This window comes from Harmonia axyridis, chromosome 6 (genome assembly GCF_914767665.1).
Source record: "Harmonia axyridis chromosome 6, icHarAxyr1.1, whole genome shotgun sequence".
NCBI classification, from domain to species: domain Eukaryota; kingdom Metazoa; phylum Arthropoda; class Insecta; order Coleoptera; family Coccinellidae; genus Harmonia; species Harmonia axyridis.
In genome coordinates, this window is record NC_059506.1 from 4,542,769 (window position 1) to 4,558,172 (window position 15,404).

At 33.7% G+C, this 15,404-nt stretch overlaps 1 protein-coding gene across 1 annotated transcript in view; it reads left to right on the top strand.

Moving 5' to 3' along the window:
* The window catches only part of LOC123683217, a 161,273-nt gene that overhangs the window by 13,771 nt on the left and 132,098 nt on the right, over positions 1 to 15,404 (top strand). The window contains exons 2-3 of the mRNA XM_045622125.1: positions 6,018 to 6,197; positions 13,361 to 13,558. Of these exons, the coding sequence (XP_045478081.1) occupies positions 6,018 to 6,197; positions 13,361 to 13,558 (378 nt within the window). The remainder of the gene's footprint in view (positions 1 to 6,017; positions 6,198 to 13,360; positions 13,559 to 15,404) is intronic.

Here is a 15,404-nt window from a genome sequence, read left to right on the forward strand (position 1 = left end):
TTTCAAATTTTTTTAACAATTTTTTTTTCAAACTTCTTTGTTCCAATTTATACAAGTTTCCGAACGTCGCAATCGGTATGAAATAGCCAGATATTGGTTTACAAAAACGCATACTCGATGCTAATCCTAGAGCATTTTTTGCGCCATGTGCTGCACACAGCTTAAATTTAACTGAAAATGATGCTGCTTAGGTTTCAAATGAAACAGTGGACTCTTTTGATGTTGTACAAGATCTTTATATATATTTCTCTAAATTCACAAAAAGATTGGAATGTTATAAAAAAGCATGATCCTCAGTTACATCCAAAACCCCTAAGTGATACTAGATGGTCAAGTAGAATTGACGCTAAAGTTTCATTTTATTCAAATATGTGATAGCCTTTTAGAAATAGCAGAAAATGATACTTTTAACATAGAAACTAGACATAAAGCAAGTTCTCTTTTATTAAATATTCATTCTTTTAAATTTATTTGAAGTATAATAATTTCTTATGATGTTTCATTCCAGATTAATATTGTAAGCAAAATGATGCAAAATGTAGTGATTGACATTAAAGTGTGCCAAAACTATTTGAAGAATTTAGTTGATCATTTCAAAAATTATAGGGATGATAATGTTCTCGAGAAAAAAATTTCGGAAGCTGGAAAACTAGCGGCTGCTCTTGACATAGATCAAGGTTTTTCTCTATACTGTAAGACGAAAGTATAAACCAAAATTGTTCGATTATGAACAAACGGATGAGGCACCTCAAGATCCAAAAATCGCTTTTAAAATAAATTTATTTTTGAAAATAATTGATCAAATACTAAGTTCCTCAAATAGTTGGTTTGATATGATATCTGATTACGATGACGTTTTTTGTTTTATTTGTAATATTCCTAAATTGAATGATAAATTTCTATTAAAATGCTGTCATGCTCTTCAACAAAAGCTTACTTCTTCTCTAACGAATCTTAGTATTGCCTTGAGAATCCTTCCCACATTACCTGTGTCTGTTGCTTATGGTGAGAGATAATTCGCTAAATTGAAAATAATTGAAAACTATTTGAAGTCTACCATGTCATAAGAAAGATTTTCTCGATTGGCAATCTTAGATATAGAGCAAGAGATACTCAATAAAATTGATTGATTGATAAAAAAATTTGCAACAGCCAAATCTAGAAAAACATCCATTCAATTTCGGGATTGATCCTAATTAAATATTTATGCCTTTATGAATAATTTATAGAAGAATACAGCTTAAGTTTTGAAACACATTTAAAATGTATTGTGTTACAACTAACACCATAAAGTTCTTAAGGCAATGAACGTTGCTGATAGATTTTCAACCATTCTACACTAAATTCTTAAAAAAACAAAAAAAAATTCCGATTATCCAGCAGTGCTTTTCTCCACCTACCCCCTTTAAGGGGCGCCAAAATATGTTCCGCACGCGGGCGTTGATGTCCCTTGCGGGGGCCCTGATTAAAACAAACGGTTTCGGATATGACACACCATTGATTATGTATAAAAGTGACGTCACCGATACATACTAGATAAAATTATACAGAGTGATTCCGGAGGAGTCCGTCAGATTTTAGGAGAAGTTTACACTAGTCAAGGCAGTTTCGAAACAAGTGGTTTATGGTAGGGGGCCTTTATTGATAGTCTACAGGGGGATTTGTCCGATTCGACCGATTTTTTTTTATTCATAACTTTGGTACTGCTAGATCAATATTGATGAAATTTTCAGTGTAGAACATTATGATTGTCTACTTTCAATAATTCCAACACTTTTTCAACAATACCGAGTGGGAATTATGATGAGTTCAGATTAAATTTGCAGGTTGAAAAAACACCCTGTACCTTCCGTTTTCAAAAATTCGCTACCTGCTCAAGATTCTACCTCAAGTTTACATTAATGGAGCGTTTTTATTTTTTTTGGCCCACGTAAAAACTATTTTTCATACATTCGGAAAAGCTTTGTATCATTGAACGATACAGCTTTACTATCTAGTTCAGAATATTCTCACTGCCTTGGAGCGAAATAACGATATTGTTCATATTTAAAAAAAAATTCTATGAAAACTGAACGTGTGACCAAAAAAAACTAGATTGCTCCAGTAATGTTAACTTATGGTAGAATCCTAAGCAGGTAGCGAATTTTCGAAAACGGAATGTACAGGGTGTTTTTTCAACCTGCAAATTTAATCCGAACTTATCATAATTCCCACCCTGTATTTTTGAAAAAGTGTTGGAATTATTGAAAGTAGACAATCATAATGTTTTACACTGAAAATTTCATCAATATTGATCAAGGTATACCAAAGTTATGAATAAAAGAAAAATCGGTCGAATCGGACAAATCACCCTGTAGACTCTCAATAAAGGTCCCCAACCCTAAACCAAACATTGTTTCGAAACTGCCTTGACTAGTGTAAACTTCTCCTAGAATCTGACGGTCTCCTCCGGAATCACCCTGTATACACTTATCAGGTTCTCAATAAACATCACCCAATATTTGAGAGAATTTGAAACATTCGCCAAATCGGGGGTTATTCCAACAACAGCGAGAACACCAATAGGCATATTAACGGAATTGAAAGAGAATGCGTCAATTCCAGGACCGGGATAAATGTTAGCAATTCATCTCTTTCATCATGGACTTCCAGCCGTGAAATTTTGTCCATTTTCTAGCGCTTTGCTTTCTAAGCGACGGGGCGTGAAAAATTATGTCAAATGTAGGGGACCGCCTCCAATGCCTGAGGTGTTTGCCGGAACAGAAAAGAATAATGTCTTCAATATATCATTTCTTCACGTAAATTGAATCTGTGTGGAAAACACGAAACTCAATTTGTTCAATTAGGCCGTTCCTGGTAACAAAAGCGAACGTCCATTCGTTCACGGCCTTCTGTGTTGATTCATGTCGAAAGGAAAATGTTTTTGTTTGGGAAGTCTATTTTTAGTTGGGAATCGTTTATATTCCTGATTTTCGCTCGCTCCCAATTTGAAATATTAATAACTTGGAACGTTGGAAGGCGTTCGGATTTGAAATTGGAATAATACAAACTGACGAAGAGGTATCACGGTGTTTTCGGCTCATTATATTCACCTAGAGTATACAGGGTCTCCGGATTTAACATCAATATATTTCAGGACACAATTTCAGAGTTTTATTTGATGCCAGTTGAATATTTGCGTAGGTTTCCGTGTTTTTCCAGAAAAAATCTATTGCGACCTTGGAAACTTTATATTATTGAACTACAAAGGGTAAATATTTTGTGGTTCCGAAAGTAAACGTGAAATAGTATATTGTGCAACAAGTGGGGAAAGTCCAACTTTTCTCGCGAGTGTGGAAGTTTGTGGCACGAGCCTGAAAGGCGAGTGCCGCAAACACACGAGCGAGAAAAGGTCTTTCTCCACATGTTGCACACTATACTTTTCCTACAACTGCACAAATTTCAATAATTCAAGTAATGGACTTGATTCAAATCAAAATGACCTTCGTTGACAGTATGTGCTAATTTATTGCGTTTCTATAGAAACGACTCAAATGCCCAATTTCATTGGTCTACCAAGCGAGGTGTGGGCAAAGTGCCGTGGGAAATAATATTTTCCACAGTATGAGCAGTACAAAGTTTTGAAATTGAGTAAGCTGTGGAGAATACACTACTTTTCATAGCAGTTGTAGAAAAAAATTATTTTCATTTAGAATATTGTTCAAATTTTCGATTCAATAAAATGCTTGGACTATGCAATTATGTGAGATCATTTTCGATGAGTGGCCGGCACATTTCGGGCAATATATCACCAATAATATCAGATGTTGGTTTTCATATCGTCAATAGTCTAAGGATTATTGGCATGAAAACGATGCTTTGCATAACACCACAAAAAAGATGTTGTGTAGCTTGTTGCACCATTTTGCTGGAACATCATTTCTTCCAATACATACCATGTTATTATTTTCAGGCTAAAAAAAAATAAATAATCATTTGGCTATATCGATGAAAATTGATGGTTTGAGTGACATCTTCTTCATTTTCAAAGAAGTACGGGCCAATCATTCCACCAGACCAAACTGCACACAATGCAGTGACTTTTTATAGATGTAACGGTCTCTCAATAGTTACATGAGGATTTTCACTGACGAATATACGACAGATTTAGTTCTTTACCTAGCGACCGATTGAAAAATGTGTTCCATCGCTGAAAAAAAATTGTTGGAAAATGATCGATTGATGGTTTTCTGCATTCTCGAATACTTGCACGAGGGCTGGATAGATAGCGTTCTCCAATAGATCTGAATAAATTTGGCCAGTTAGATTACCGGGTATAAAAAAAGGCCAATTTCCTATAAATACCCGCCTAAACATTTAATTTTTGGAGATGCTGAATATGCACCTCACGAAATAATTTTGGATTTTCACTTGATCAATAGCGAAAGTTATATGCCGGTTTAGAATTCCGTTAAGGTAAAATGAACACTCGTCTGAAAAAGATATCGATATCGAACATGTAGTTAATCATTTCACTGATCACTTCACAGAACTGATGATCAGGATCATCCTCATTCGCTTCTCGAATTAATCGTATCTTACAAGGATGGAATTAATGTTTTTTCTGGATTCTCATGATTGTTGTGCGTGAAACACCAGGTATATTGGACAATTTTCTAGAACTGAAGGTCGGATCCATTGTTACATGACTTAAGACAAGCACATCCCTCGCTTCGTCTCTTTCATGCACCCTCTCTTTGTTTCCGACTTAACCAATAGCAACAAATTCGGCAACCAGTTGCACAACTTAAGCAGCGGATACATTTTTCCAGGATATCGTTCGTTGAATAAAGCCGCTGACCGCTTTTGTTCGCACAGCGTCATTATTTCTAAAAAAAACTAATTTTTCAATTTCCACCCTTTCTTCTATGGAATACACCATTTTATTTTTCCACAAATTTACAATCGCTTTGGCACATTTGTAACGTTCTCAAAAATTCAGGATTGACTAAGGTAAATCAAAAACATGATCCGTCTACAAAAAATTAACAACATAACTACTAAATATCTTTGAATTGTGTCGGATAAGAATAATATTCTCGAGATAAATTTCACATTCTCTGTTACACTATTTTCGTTGTTATTGTTGAAGCGAAATTTTAGGGTCAGGAAGTACCCGAAACAATCTTCAAAATCACAACACCCCTCACCCCTATTCAAAACCACGGGGTTGTGCTCACCCCCGTTATGGGGTTGAAGTAACGAGAATGAGTACTTAATCTATTCTCGGATTGAAATATGCATATGTATAGGCCTTGAATTTGAAGATATTAGAGAATATGAACTTTTTTTATCTGAATCCTTCATGGATTAAATTTGAATTTAAGAGGCAATACCACCTAGTGATTGATCAGTTCAAAACGAAATTATAGATTTTTCCTCTTACAACCATCCATATTTATGAAATTTTCACATAATTTCTATAGAAACAATAGTCTACATTGTAGAATGACAATATTTTTAATTTGCGATTGAAAAAAAATTTTTAACTTTTCGTTTTTCGCGAAAGATTTGATGATATGTACTTTGAACAAAGCACTGATATATTTTGAAAATATTCGTGAAAAAAACCAACGAAAAATCATTACAAAAGAGGTAAAACTACAGTTTTCAGAAAAAATAATCGAAGTATAGTGGTGCCCTCTACTTATTTGATTCGTAAAGGAAGAGAAGATGAAGTGAATGTATAAATTCGTACACCGTACTAAGTTTGGTCATCGCAGGAGCGCTGAAGGGGGAATGAATGAACCTAATGTTTGACTGATGCGGGGAAAGCCACGTGGTGGTAATCCCTCTTAATCCCCAAGGGATTTAAAGTGGCACATCATTGAATGAGTCGTTAAAAATACCTTTTTCATTCCCAGAACTGTATTTTAAGCGAATTATATTCAATTCAATAAACTTCACAAATTTATAAATTAAAATTTAGGTAAAATGAATTCAGGGGCTGTTAAGATAAAAGTTAATATTTATTCCAGGTGCACTAGTGATTGCTACGAGTGTAAAGATAAATAAACTTCAAGTGCCTGAAGTGATAAAATATGGCGCTCCTGTAGTGCTGGACTGTGATTTTACATTAGAAGAGACTGATCAAGATTTGGTAGTTAAATGGTATTTCAACAGAAACAACAGATCCCTAGTATATCAATGGATACCAGGTAGGTGGCAGTTTGTCATTCATTAAAATCTGCCCAATAATAAATTATATAGTTTATTATTTTTTCGTCAGAATCTTTCGAATGATAGAAAAACGGATTAAAAAATTTGAAAAATATCGTATCGATAACAGATCCGTTTAAGATTCTGGGTATATGTATAGAATAACAATTTTGAGATGGTGATGTTTATAACGTCGTCCGAACCATAAAAAACTCAACCGGAATATCAAACAAAAAAAAAAATAATATTTTAGTAAGAACAGATCCGACCTTGTGGTAATTTTGCGTGTAGATAATAATAAATAATAAATAAATAATAAATTTATTCACCACCAAATGGATTACATATTTCATATAAGTTCATTATCTCAAAATTAATATTGAGGAAAGTGATCCAGCCTAAATTTTAGAATTTGTGTGCCGGGATCACCCTCATGCTGAAAATAAAAATATATATGACACGCCTGAAACAAGCAGCTTTTGGGATGGCAGTCCAGGAGATCGATAATGGACAAATAGGTGTAACTGGAATCTCTGAGTTTGCACTTATGTTTGTTAGTTTGCAACTATGAATATGAACTTTTTTTTTTTTTTTTTTTTTATTGTAATAATCTACTTCTTTTTTAATCAACTACTAAAATACTTTCTAGTTTGAAAACACTTTTGCAAATCTTTCTTTATTCTCCTCAATAAAAGATCTTATTAGTCTTCTATTCCTACCTCTCATAATCAACTCTTTCAATGTGCTTGGAAGCACGTTATAGAATTTCGGCAAAAAGAAAGTTACAAACCTAGAGCAAAAAGAATTATTTACTCCAGGCATATATAAACGTTCACTTATATTTGTTCTGGTAGAATAGTCATGTAAAATTACAGGAAAACAATTATACATTTTCGGCAAGTAAGTCAAACACGAAAGAATGTACAGATTTCTAATATTTAAGATATTTAATTCTTCATATAGTTTTAATGTTGGATATCTTCGTGGTTTACTAGACAATATCTTCAGAATGCTGTTCTGACATGTTGACAAAATTTTTAGGTTAGCGTCATATAGACCCCCCCAAACAACAATGCCATATCTCAAGATGGACTCAACGAGCGATCGATACAACAGGAGTATTAATTCTCTGTCCAATATCTCCCTAAGTTGGAAAAATTTGTACATTATCTTGCGAATTTTTGATGTTAAATATATTGCATGTTCACTCCATTTCAAATTTTGATCTACAATTATTCCCAGGTACTTTATTGTTTTAGTTCTTTTTATTTTTATACAGTTACATGTTTTTTTATTATTGCAAGATGAAGCATGGATAGTAAGATACTCCGCTTTAGGTTGATTGGCATTAGTTGGAGATATTGTCATGAACTTTGTTTTTTCAAAATTTAAGTCCAACCTACTCATTCCTAGCCATTGATATATCGCTTCTAAACCAATCTCTGCCAAATTATATACTCCTTTCCATGAATTAGAAGAAAACAGAAGAGCCGTATCGTCAGCATATGACACCACTTTGCAGTCTGGGATTAGGCTGCCAATTTGGTTTATATACGCCAGGAAGAGTATAGGACCCAATACCGTGCCCTGTGGTACCCCCGTGGTAATTGATGCGTAGTTACTGAACTTATCATTTATTTTTACTTTTTGTCTTCGACCCGTTAAATAATTTTGCAATAAAAGTAGTGGGCCCCCCCGTATACCCAATTTTTCCAATCTATCCAAAAGAATGTTGTGATCAACCCTGTCGAATGCTTTAGATATGTCCAAAAAAACCATCAAATCTTTTTTGTTGTTAGAATTATGTATGTAAACATCTTTTATCAGCTCGAATATTGCATCTTCCGTAGATCTTTTCTTTCTAAAGCCGAATTGATTGGTGAATAAAATGTTATGCCCCTCAAAAAAATCTTCCAACCGTTGTTTTATGCATTTTTCAAATATTTTTGCAAAGTTACTTATAACCGATATTGGTCTATAATTTGTAAGTTGACTTTGATCACCAGTTTTAAAGATTGGTGTAACAATTGAAATTTTCCATGCACTCGGTACCATACTTGACTCTATACACTTGTTATATATATAAACTAATGGTTTAATTAAAAATTTCTGATATTTTTGAATTAAAGTTACCGCAATTCCGTCTTCGCCGGGTGCTGAGTGAGCTTTCAATGACTTGATATGCAAAAACAATTCATCCTCCGTTACAGGATTAAGAAATATTGAGTTATTATGTTTCATAGGTTGGCTGACAGAGTTTGGTAGGTCCAGATTTTGATCGACGCTGTTTTTTGTTTTCATAGGTATGTTGGTAAAGAATTCATTGAAAGCATTTGCAACCTCTTCATCTCCATCGCAACACTTGTCATTCTGAAAAATACTAAATTTTCTGGGACCAAACTTGTTTCTATTGGAATCAGTTATCGAATTAATAGTCTGCCAAAGTTTTTTATAATCTTTTTTATAATCTGATATTTTTTTGATATAGTATGTATTCTTGGTTATCTTTATTAATTTATGCAAAAAGTTTCTATATTCTTTATATTTGGTTGCTAATTCAGAAGTGTAATTTTTAATCAACTGTTTTTTTAAATTATCCCTATGTTCTATCGATTTTACGATACCTTGCGTAACCCAAGGTTTCCTTTTTTTATTTTTGCTGTTAATTTGATTTTCAATTGTACATTGGTTCACGCTTGACAACAGTTTAGTAATGAAAGTTTCATATATTGTTTCAACAGATTTATCTGCTTCATACACTCCTCGCCACGTTTCAGTTTTGTAAATAGTTTATTATGATTAATTTCCCTTTTATTATGTGTTTTGTTTACTTCATCAGATATTTTCTTATTAATTATACTTAAACCAATACAGTAATGATCAGTGATTGAACTCCGAATGATAAAAGGTTTTATGCTATCTTTTTTATTATCTAAATCAGTTGTTTTAAGGAATAAATGATCAATTATGGTAGAGGAGACTTCACTTTCCCTAGTTGGTTTATTGATGCATGAAAACAAACCATTTTCAGACAAAACGTTCAAGTAGGTATTAACTTCGAAATTTTTTTTATCTTTAATATTTATATTTAAATCCCCTATGAATATTTCAGTTTTTAGTGGTTCAATTTGACCGAAATGATTTTGTAAATCGTCCAAGAAACTGCTGAGGTTCAAATTAGGCGATCTATAACAGGCAGACAGGCCGTAATCTTCACCATTTACTTTCAAGATACATCTCAGAATAGTTGTTTCATGATATATATTATTATTGCATTTAGCATTTATTGTATCTCTGACATATAAGATTAGTCCATCATTTTTATTATTCAACGATTCATTATAAAAACTGTTAAAGCCTCTAATTTTAAAATGATCTAAGTTATCCACTCTAAAGGTTTCAGATAGTACAAGAATATCAATATTATTTAATTCTATTTGTTCCAAATATAAAATTAACTCATCGAAGTTTTTACGTATACTACGAATATTAAAGTGCAATATATTGAAATTCTCTTGTTCAGAAAAATAATTTACCTTCTGAATCCCATCAAAGATCTCTGTGTCCAGACTACCATACCCATCCACTCCATTAAAATAGTCCAGTGACATAAATGTAAATGATTAATATGCAATTAAATCCAATCAAATCAAGCGACTCCGTACCTAACACAAAATCAATATAATGAAAAAAATCAAACAACTAAAGTAAATATCAATATTTATCCCAAGTGTATTATCACATATCAACAAGAAATTTTTTTTTTTTAATTTATTTAGATTTGAGTAATTTTAAATCCGCAATGTCCTTTATTTTTCTAATGCGGTTATCTTTTCTCAAGAATATATCACCGAAATGAGTAAAAACTAACTTTCTATCATACATCTTGGTGACTTCTTTATAAAGATGAATTTTTTTCCTTAGCATGTCCTCAGCTATTCCAATCTTTGTTCCTCTCAGTAATTTGCAATTTTTTAAAACCATGGCTTTATGCTGGTATTTCTCAAACTTCACAATAATTGGTCTAGTTTTATCATTTTTTACGCCAACTCTCTGCGCCTTGATTATGTCTTCCTTCTTAATGTTAATTTTCATCCTATTATTGAGTAGATTAATTACTTGCTCCGATGTTTTTTCTTCAATCTCCTCATCTAAATTGTATATGCAAATATTATTCATCTTACTGACCTGTTGTAAATGATCGATTCGATTTTCCAGCTGTTGAATTAATGTTTCTTGTTTGTTTATGGTTTCTTGCAAGGTGTGGATCTTATCTGTGTAACCTAATAACAATTTTAAGCTTGATACAGAATTTTATGTTGATTGTGTTACCAGAATCACAGAAAATTCAAGCAGTATTTGAAAAAAATGACGAAAGCACTGATCGTCAAGTCAGGAGCTTTTGAGCGTTCGTTAATTTATAAACCAATTGCGCTTTTGGTGACTACACAGGGGGACTATACAGGGTGTTTCATCATAAACTGGACAAACATAGTCGAGTAGAAGACACAGGGAGAATCATTTTTTCTGAGCAATATCCTATTGAGTGCGGTCAGTTATGTATAACCATTGAAGTTACGATGTCTAGTCACATCAGAGTAATTTTGAGTGCTCAATTCAGAAAAGGTGAAAAACTCTGAAAAAAATCAGAATATCGGATAATTGATGTGTTCCTGACAAAATATTTTTTCGATTTTTCCCCCAAGAAAAAAATTCTACACCCTCAATTCGAGGAAATAGACCGCGAATTGATTATGGAAAATTTCATGGGAAGGATATGGTGCTACAGCCTTTTCCATCCTAAATCGCATACCTCCATCTTTACAATGAAATATCCATTGATTTATCTCAAAATATATTCGTTGTGTTGTTATATTGTTATATCGAAATGGAACCTATTATTGGAAAATACCAAATTTTAACGCCTAATTTCATGTTTATTTCAGTTTTATATGTCTGACACGAATACATTTTTTCACGATTGTTTCTGGGCTAATAACATAACTATAACCTTCAAGTTATATTCAAGCTTATATTTATGTTTTGTTCATAAATATTTGAGAGAAATACCCTATTGCTCAAAAAATTCTCCCTGCTTCTGGTGAAAACTGCTCTCTACTCAGCTTGTAAATGTGCCCTCTCAGGTGATTATTATTTGAAGTAAAAATTAAGTAAATTATAAAGCATTTGGAAATAAATAAACTTTTTCTATAACTGCTATGAAAAGTAGCCAATTCTTCATAGCTTACTCAATTTCAAATCTATGTATTGCTCATACTGTGGGAAATATTATTTCTCACGGCACTTTGCCCACACCTCACTTGGTAGACCAATGAAATTGGGCTTTTGAGTCGTTTCTATAATAAGTAATTTAATTTAATTTTTAATTTGCAATAAATTAGTACATACTCTCAACGAAGGCCACTTTGATTTGAATCAAATCCATCACTTGAATTATTGAAATTTGTGCAGTTGTAGGAAAAGTATAGTGTGCAACATGTGGAGAAAGTCTTATTCTCGCTCGTGTGTTTGCTAGGGATGGGCAATAAATATCGATATATCGATATTTTTACTCCAACATATTTCGATACATTTCGATAGTGTCAGAAAATATCGATACAATATATATCGATAGTTTTCTGTCCCTTGCCCATCCCTAGTGTTTGCGGCACTCGCCTTTCAAGCTCGTGCCACAAACTTCCACACTCGCGAGAAAAGTTGGACTTTCCCCACTTGGTGTACAATAGTATATTGTGCAACAAGTGGGGAAAGTCCAACTATTTCCCACAGTATGAGCAATACATAATAATAATAATAATAATAATAATAATAACATTTATTGATCTCTTAAGACATTATAAAATGTATGAGATAAGTCACATCATAGAGAAAGAAGAAAAGAAAAATAAACAAATGAATTACAATTCAGTATAATATATAGCAACAATAATAATAAAACAAATGCCTAACAATTCAGAGGAGAATCATGGAAATATTCGTTTATGCTATAAAAACATTTTCCAAGCAATAAAGACTTTATTCTCTTTTTGAAACTTGTACGATCTAAAAATTTGATTGATTCAGGCAATTTATTGAACAATTTTAATCCTTTATAAGTAGGTGAATTTTCGAATTTGGATGTGCTGTGCTTAGGCAGAGAGAGTATAGCAGTGTTTCTAGTAGCATAGCTGTGATAACTAGAAAGTTTTTCGAAAGATGCATAATGATCCCTGATATGTACAAGAGACTTATAAATATAGACACATGGAACGGTCAAGATGCCATTTTTAATGAAAAATGGTTTACAGGAGGAACGTGGATCCATTGCCATAGTTTTGAAATTGAAAATACTATTATTAGCCCATTTACCGCAACCTCTATACAACGTTACCACATTTCGTTGCCTTTTCCTGAGTCACAGCAAATAGCACACAATGTGTCTTCCTCTGAATATTCTGATTCATGTTCGCAAAGATTCTCAACGTCTTCTTTTTCAGAAGTATCAGTTTCGTCCTCAAAAAGTTTCTTTTTTACTCTTTTCATTCTTTCTTTGTTGTTGGTTGTCTTTTTTCGTTTTCCCCTTTTCTGAGGTACATTTTAATTCTTTGTTGCTTCTTTCTCCCTTCTTTTTTGTATTGTTTTTAGTTTTGAATTTTTTCTCTACCCGTTTTTCCTCTTCCTCTTCAAACACTGTTTTCATTGGCGTGCTAGATAAGATTTCTGAATATTGTTTTTGTCGCGAAGCCTTATTTTTGTTCGATATGTTAGGTAATGGACTCAAAACTGATAAAACTTGCGCAAAATCTAATTTTGGTGTATCGACTGCTTTGGATGTCTCTTCTTGTGTGTTTCATGTTAATAGCACCAATATTAAAGACGTTATGAGAACTTTTCATTTCACACCGTTTTCCAAATTTGTCTCATACAAACAATTGAATTTATGAGGTTGCGATTTTCACCGAAATGATTGTTTCAAAATTCGAACTCGAAAATGTGCCACTCATTTTTTTCTAACTCAAAGAGGTTCTGAGTTCCCCTCACTAGACAACGAATTTGGGACACCCGATACATTTTGGACCTATCATTTAAACTTTGCCCAAAAGTTGAGGCAATTGTTCAATTTGATTTCAATGCAAATTTTCAAAATTTTCTCTTCTTTCAGCATCTCAAAACAGGCCCCAAGTATTGGGCGTCCTGAAAGACCATCTGAATATGGAATATGCCACAGGTTTAGATGCTTACAGCAAGCAACGAGCTTTACATATCCTCGATGCTGGTCCAGATCTGTCAGGAGATTATACATGCTCGGTGTCAACAATGCAGAGCGAAGATATTCGTACAAAGAGCATGCTTGTATTTGGTAAGTTGATTGGATCTTCTTGGTTCATTATTTTCACTTCAGGTTCAGTAGATATCACTGACAATGGTAATTTAGATATCTGCTGTCAGGATATACGGTGATTCTGAGGCATCTAGATCATATTAAGATCACATCGTAAGTGAGATATAATATTTCACTGACCCTTTCAGGCTCTTGTCAAATGATCTAAGCAGGAGCTCTAGTTCTAGTCAAGTTCAGATTATCGATAATCCAAACATGACTCTTGGCTCTGATTTGGCTCTCAAGTCCGGTGTTTTCAGATTTGTATAACAATAACAATAACAATAATATTTATTTCAAAGATTATCACAGATACAACAGGTGCAAATGATAAAATTGAAACATGTCAGACGAAACCACAGTCAACGCTGGATGATGGAACAGTAATTATAATATTCATTTAGATGATAAGGTTCTGCATCAAGGATAAACTGACGAACTCTTGTTACATAGAGACTCACACTATCAATAGCCCAGAAATATTTTGGGAGAGCATTATATGGACAGTTAAATAAACATGATTTTCTCTAATTCTGTGGTTATTCCGTTCATTCTTCCACATCTTGTAGAACAAAATCGTGCGAGAATATATCAGAAACGCACAGTTTTCATGGTTATATTTTATTATTCTATGTTGGCACTCCGAACTTTCCGCCACGGCTTTATCTGTCAATTCATCAATTTGCCTTAAAGCAATCAGTTCTGCCAACCAACATTTTTCAATGCAAAAAGCACTAAATTATATTTATGGAAATATTTCATTAATTCCAATGAAAATGCAATGAATTAGAGAAAATAATGTATAATACTCGTACAGAAGGCTCATTCTACCACTCGTTCATTCAAAAACTCGCCACTTCGTGGCTCGTTTTTGAATTTTGAACTCGTGGAAGAATATCAATGCCTTCTGCACTTGTATTATAAATAACTATTCTCCGATTTCAGATTTTTAATATTTCATTTTGTTTATGATGCCAACTATATTGGAGTTCGAAGTACTTTTTGAAATGGTCATTGATGACGGCCTCAATGTAATGAACTTCGTAAATCAATTGGACAAAAAGTCCTCCATATGGTATACCGATGGATCAAAATCAGAAAGGTATCGGGGTAGATGGGCCTAAAACAAAAATCTATAGTCCCCTGGGAAGTGAGCCCTCTATCTTGCAAACCGAGACGCTAGCTGTCTATACTTGCGCCCAAGATTGTCTCAAACAAAACCTCAAAGGGGCGCGTATCTACATCACTACGGACAGTCAGATCACGCTGAGATCCCTGGAATCATAAAGCCAGGGGTCTCTTCTGACATGGGAGTGCCGAAATACCATAAAGCAACTGACCAGAAGGGATGAAGTAACTACTATGGGTACCGGGGCATTGTGGTATTTAAGGAAACAAAAAAGCCGATTAACTTGCAAAAAGGGCATCAAGGTTAACACCTGTTGGCCCTGAGACCTTCTGTGGGCTTGGAAAAATCAATATAAGGCAGCGGTCCAACAATGGGAGTGGGACAATATAATAACCCTCTGAAGAAACACTCCGGGTCTTGCTCAGGCCAAAAAATTTGTGGTGCTTAAACCGACCTAAACCAGGAAGTTCCTGAAGCTATCACGAGCTGAGCTTCGGGTAATGGTGGCACTGCTGACAGGACACTGTCGGTGCAAATACCTTTTGTACTACATGAGTAAGTGAGCAGATGAGATCTGCAGGCTCTGTGAAAAGGAGGTAGAAACAGCCAAGCACAAAGCATAGTATAAGGAATGAATCCTTTCCTTATACTATGCACAAAATGAGTAAATAACCGAGGCTATCTGGCCTAAGAACC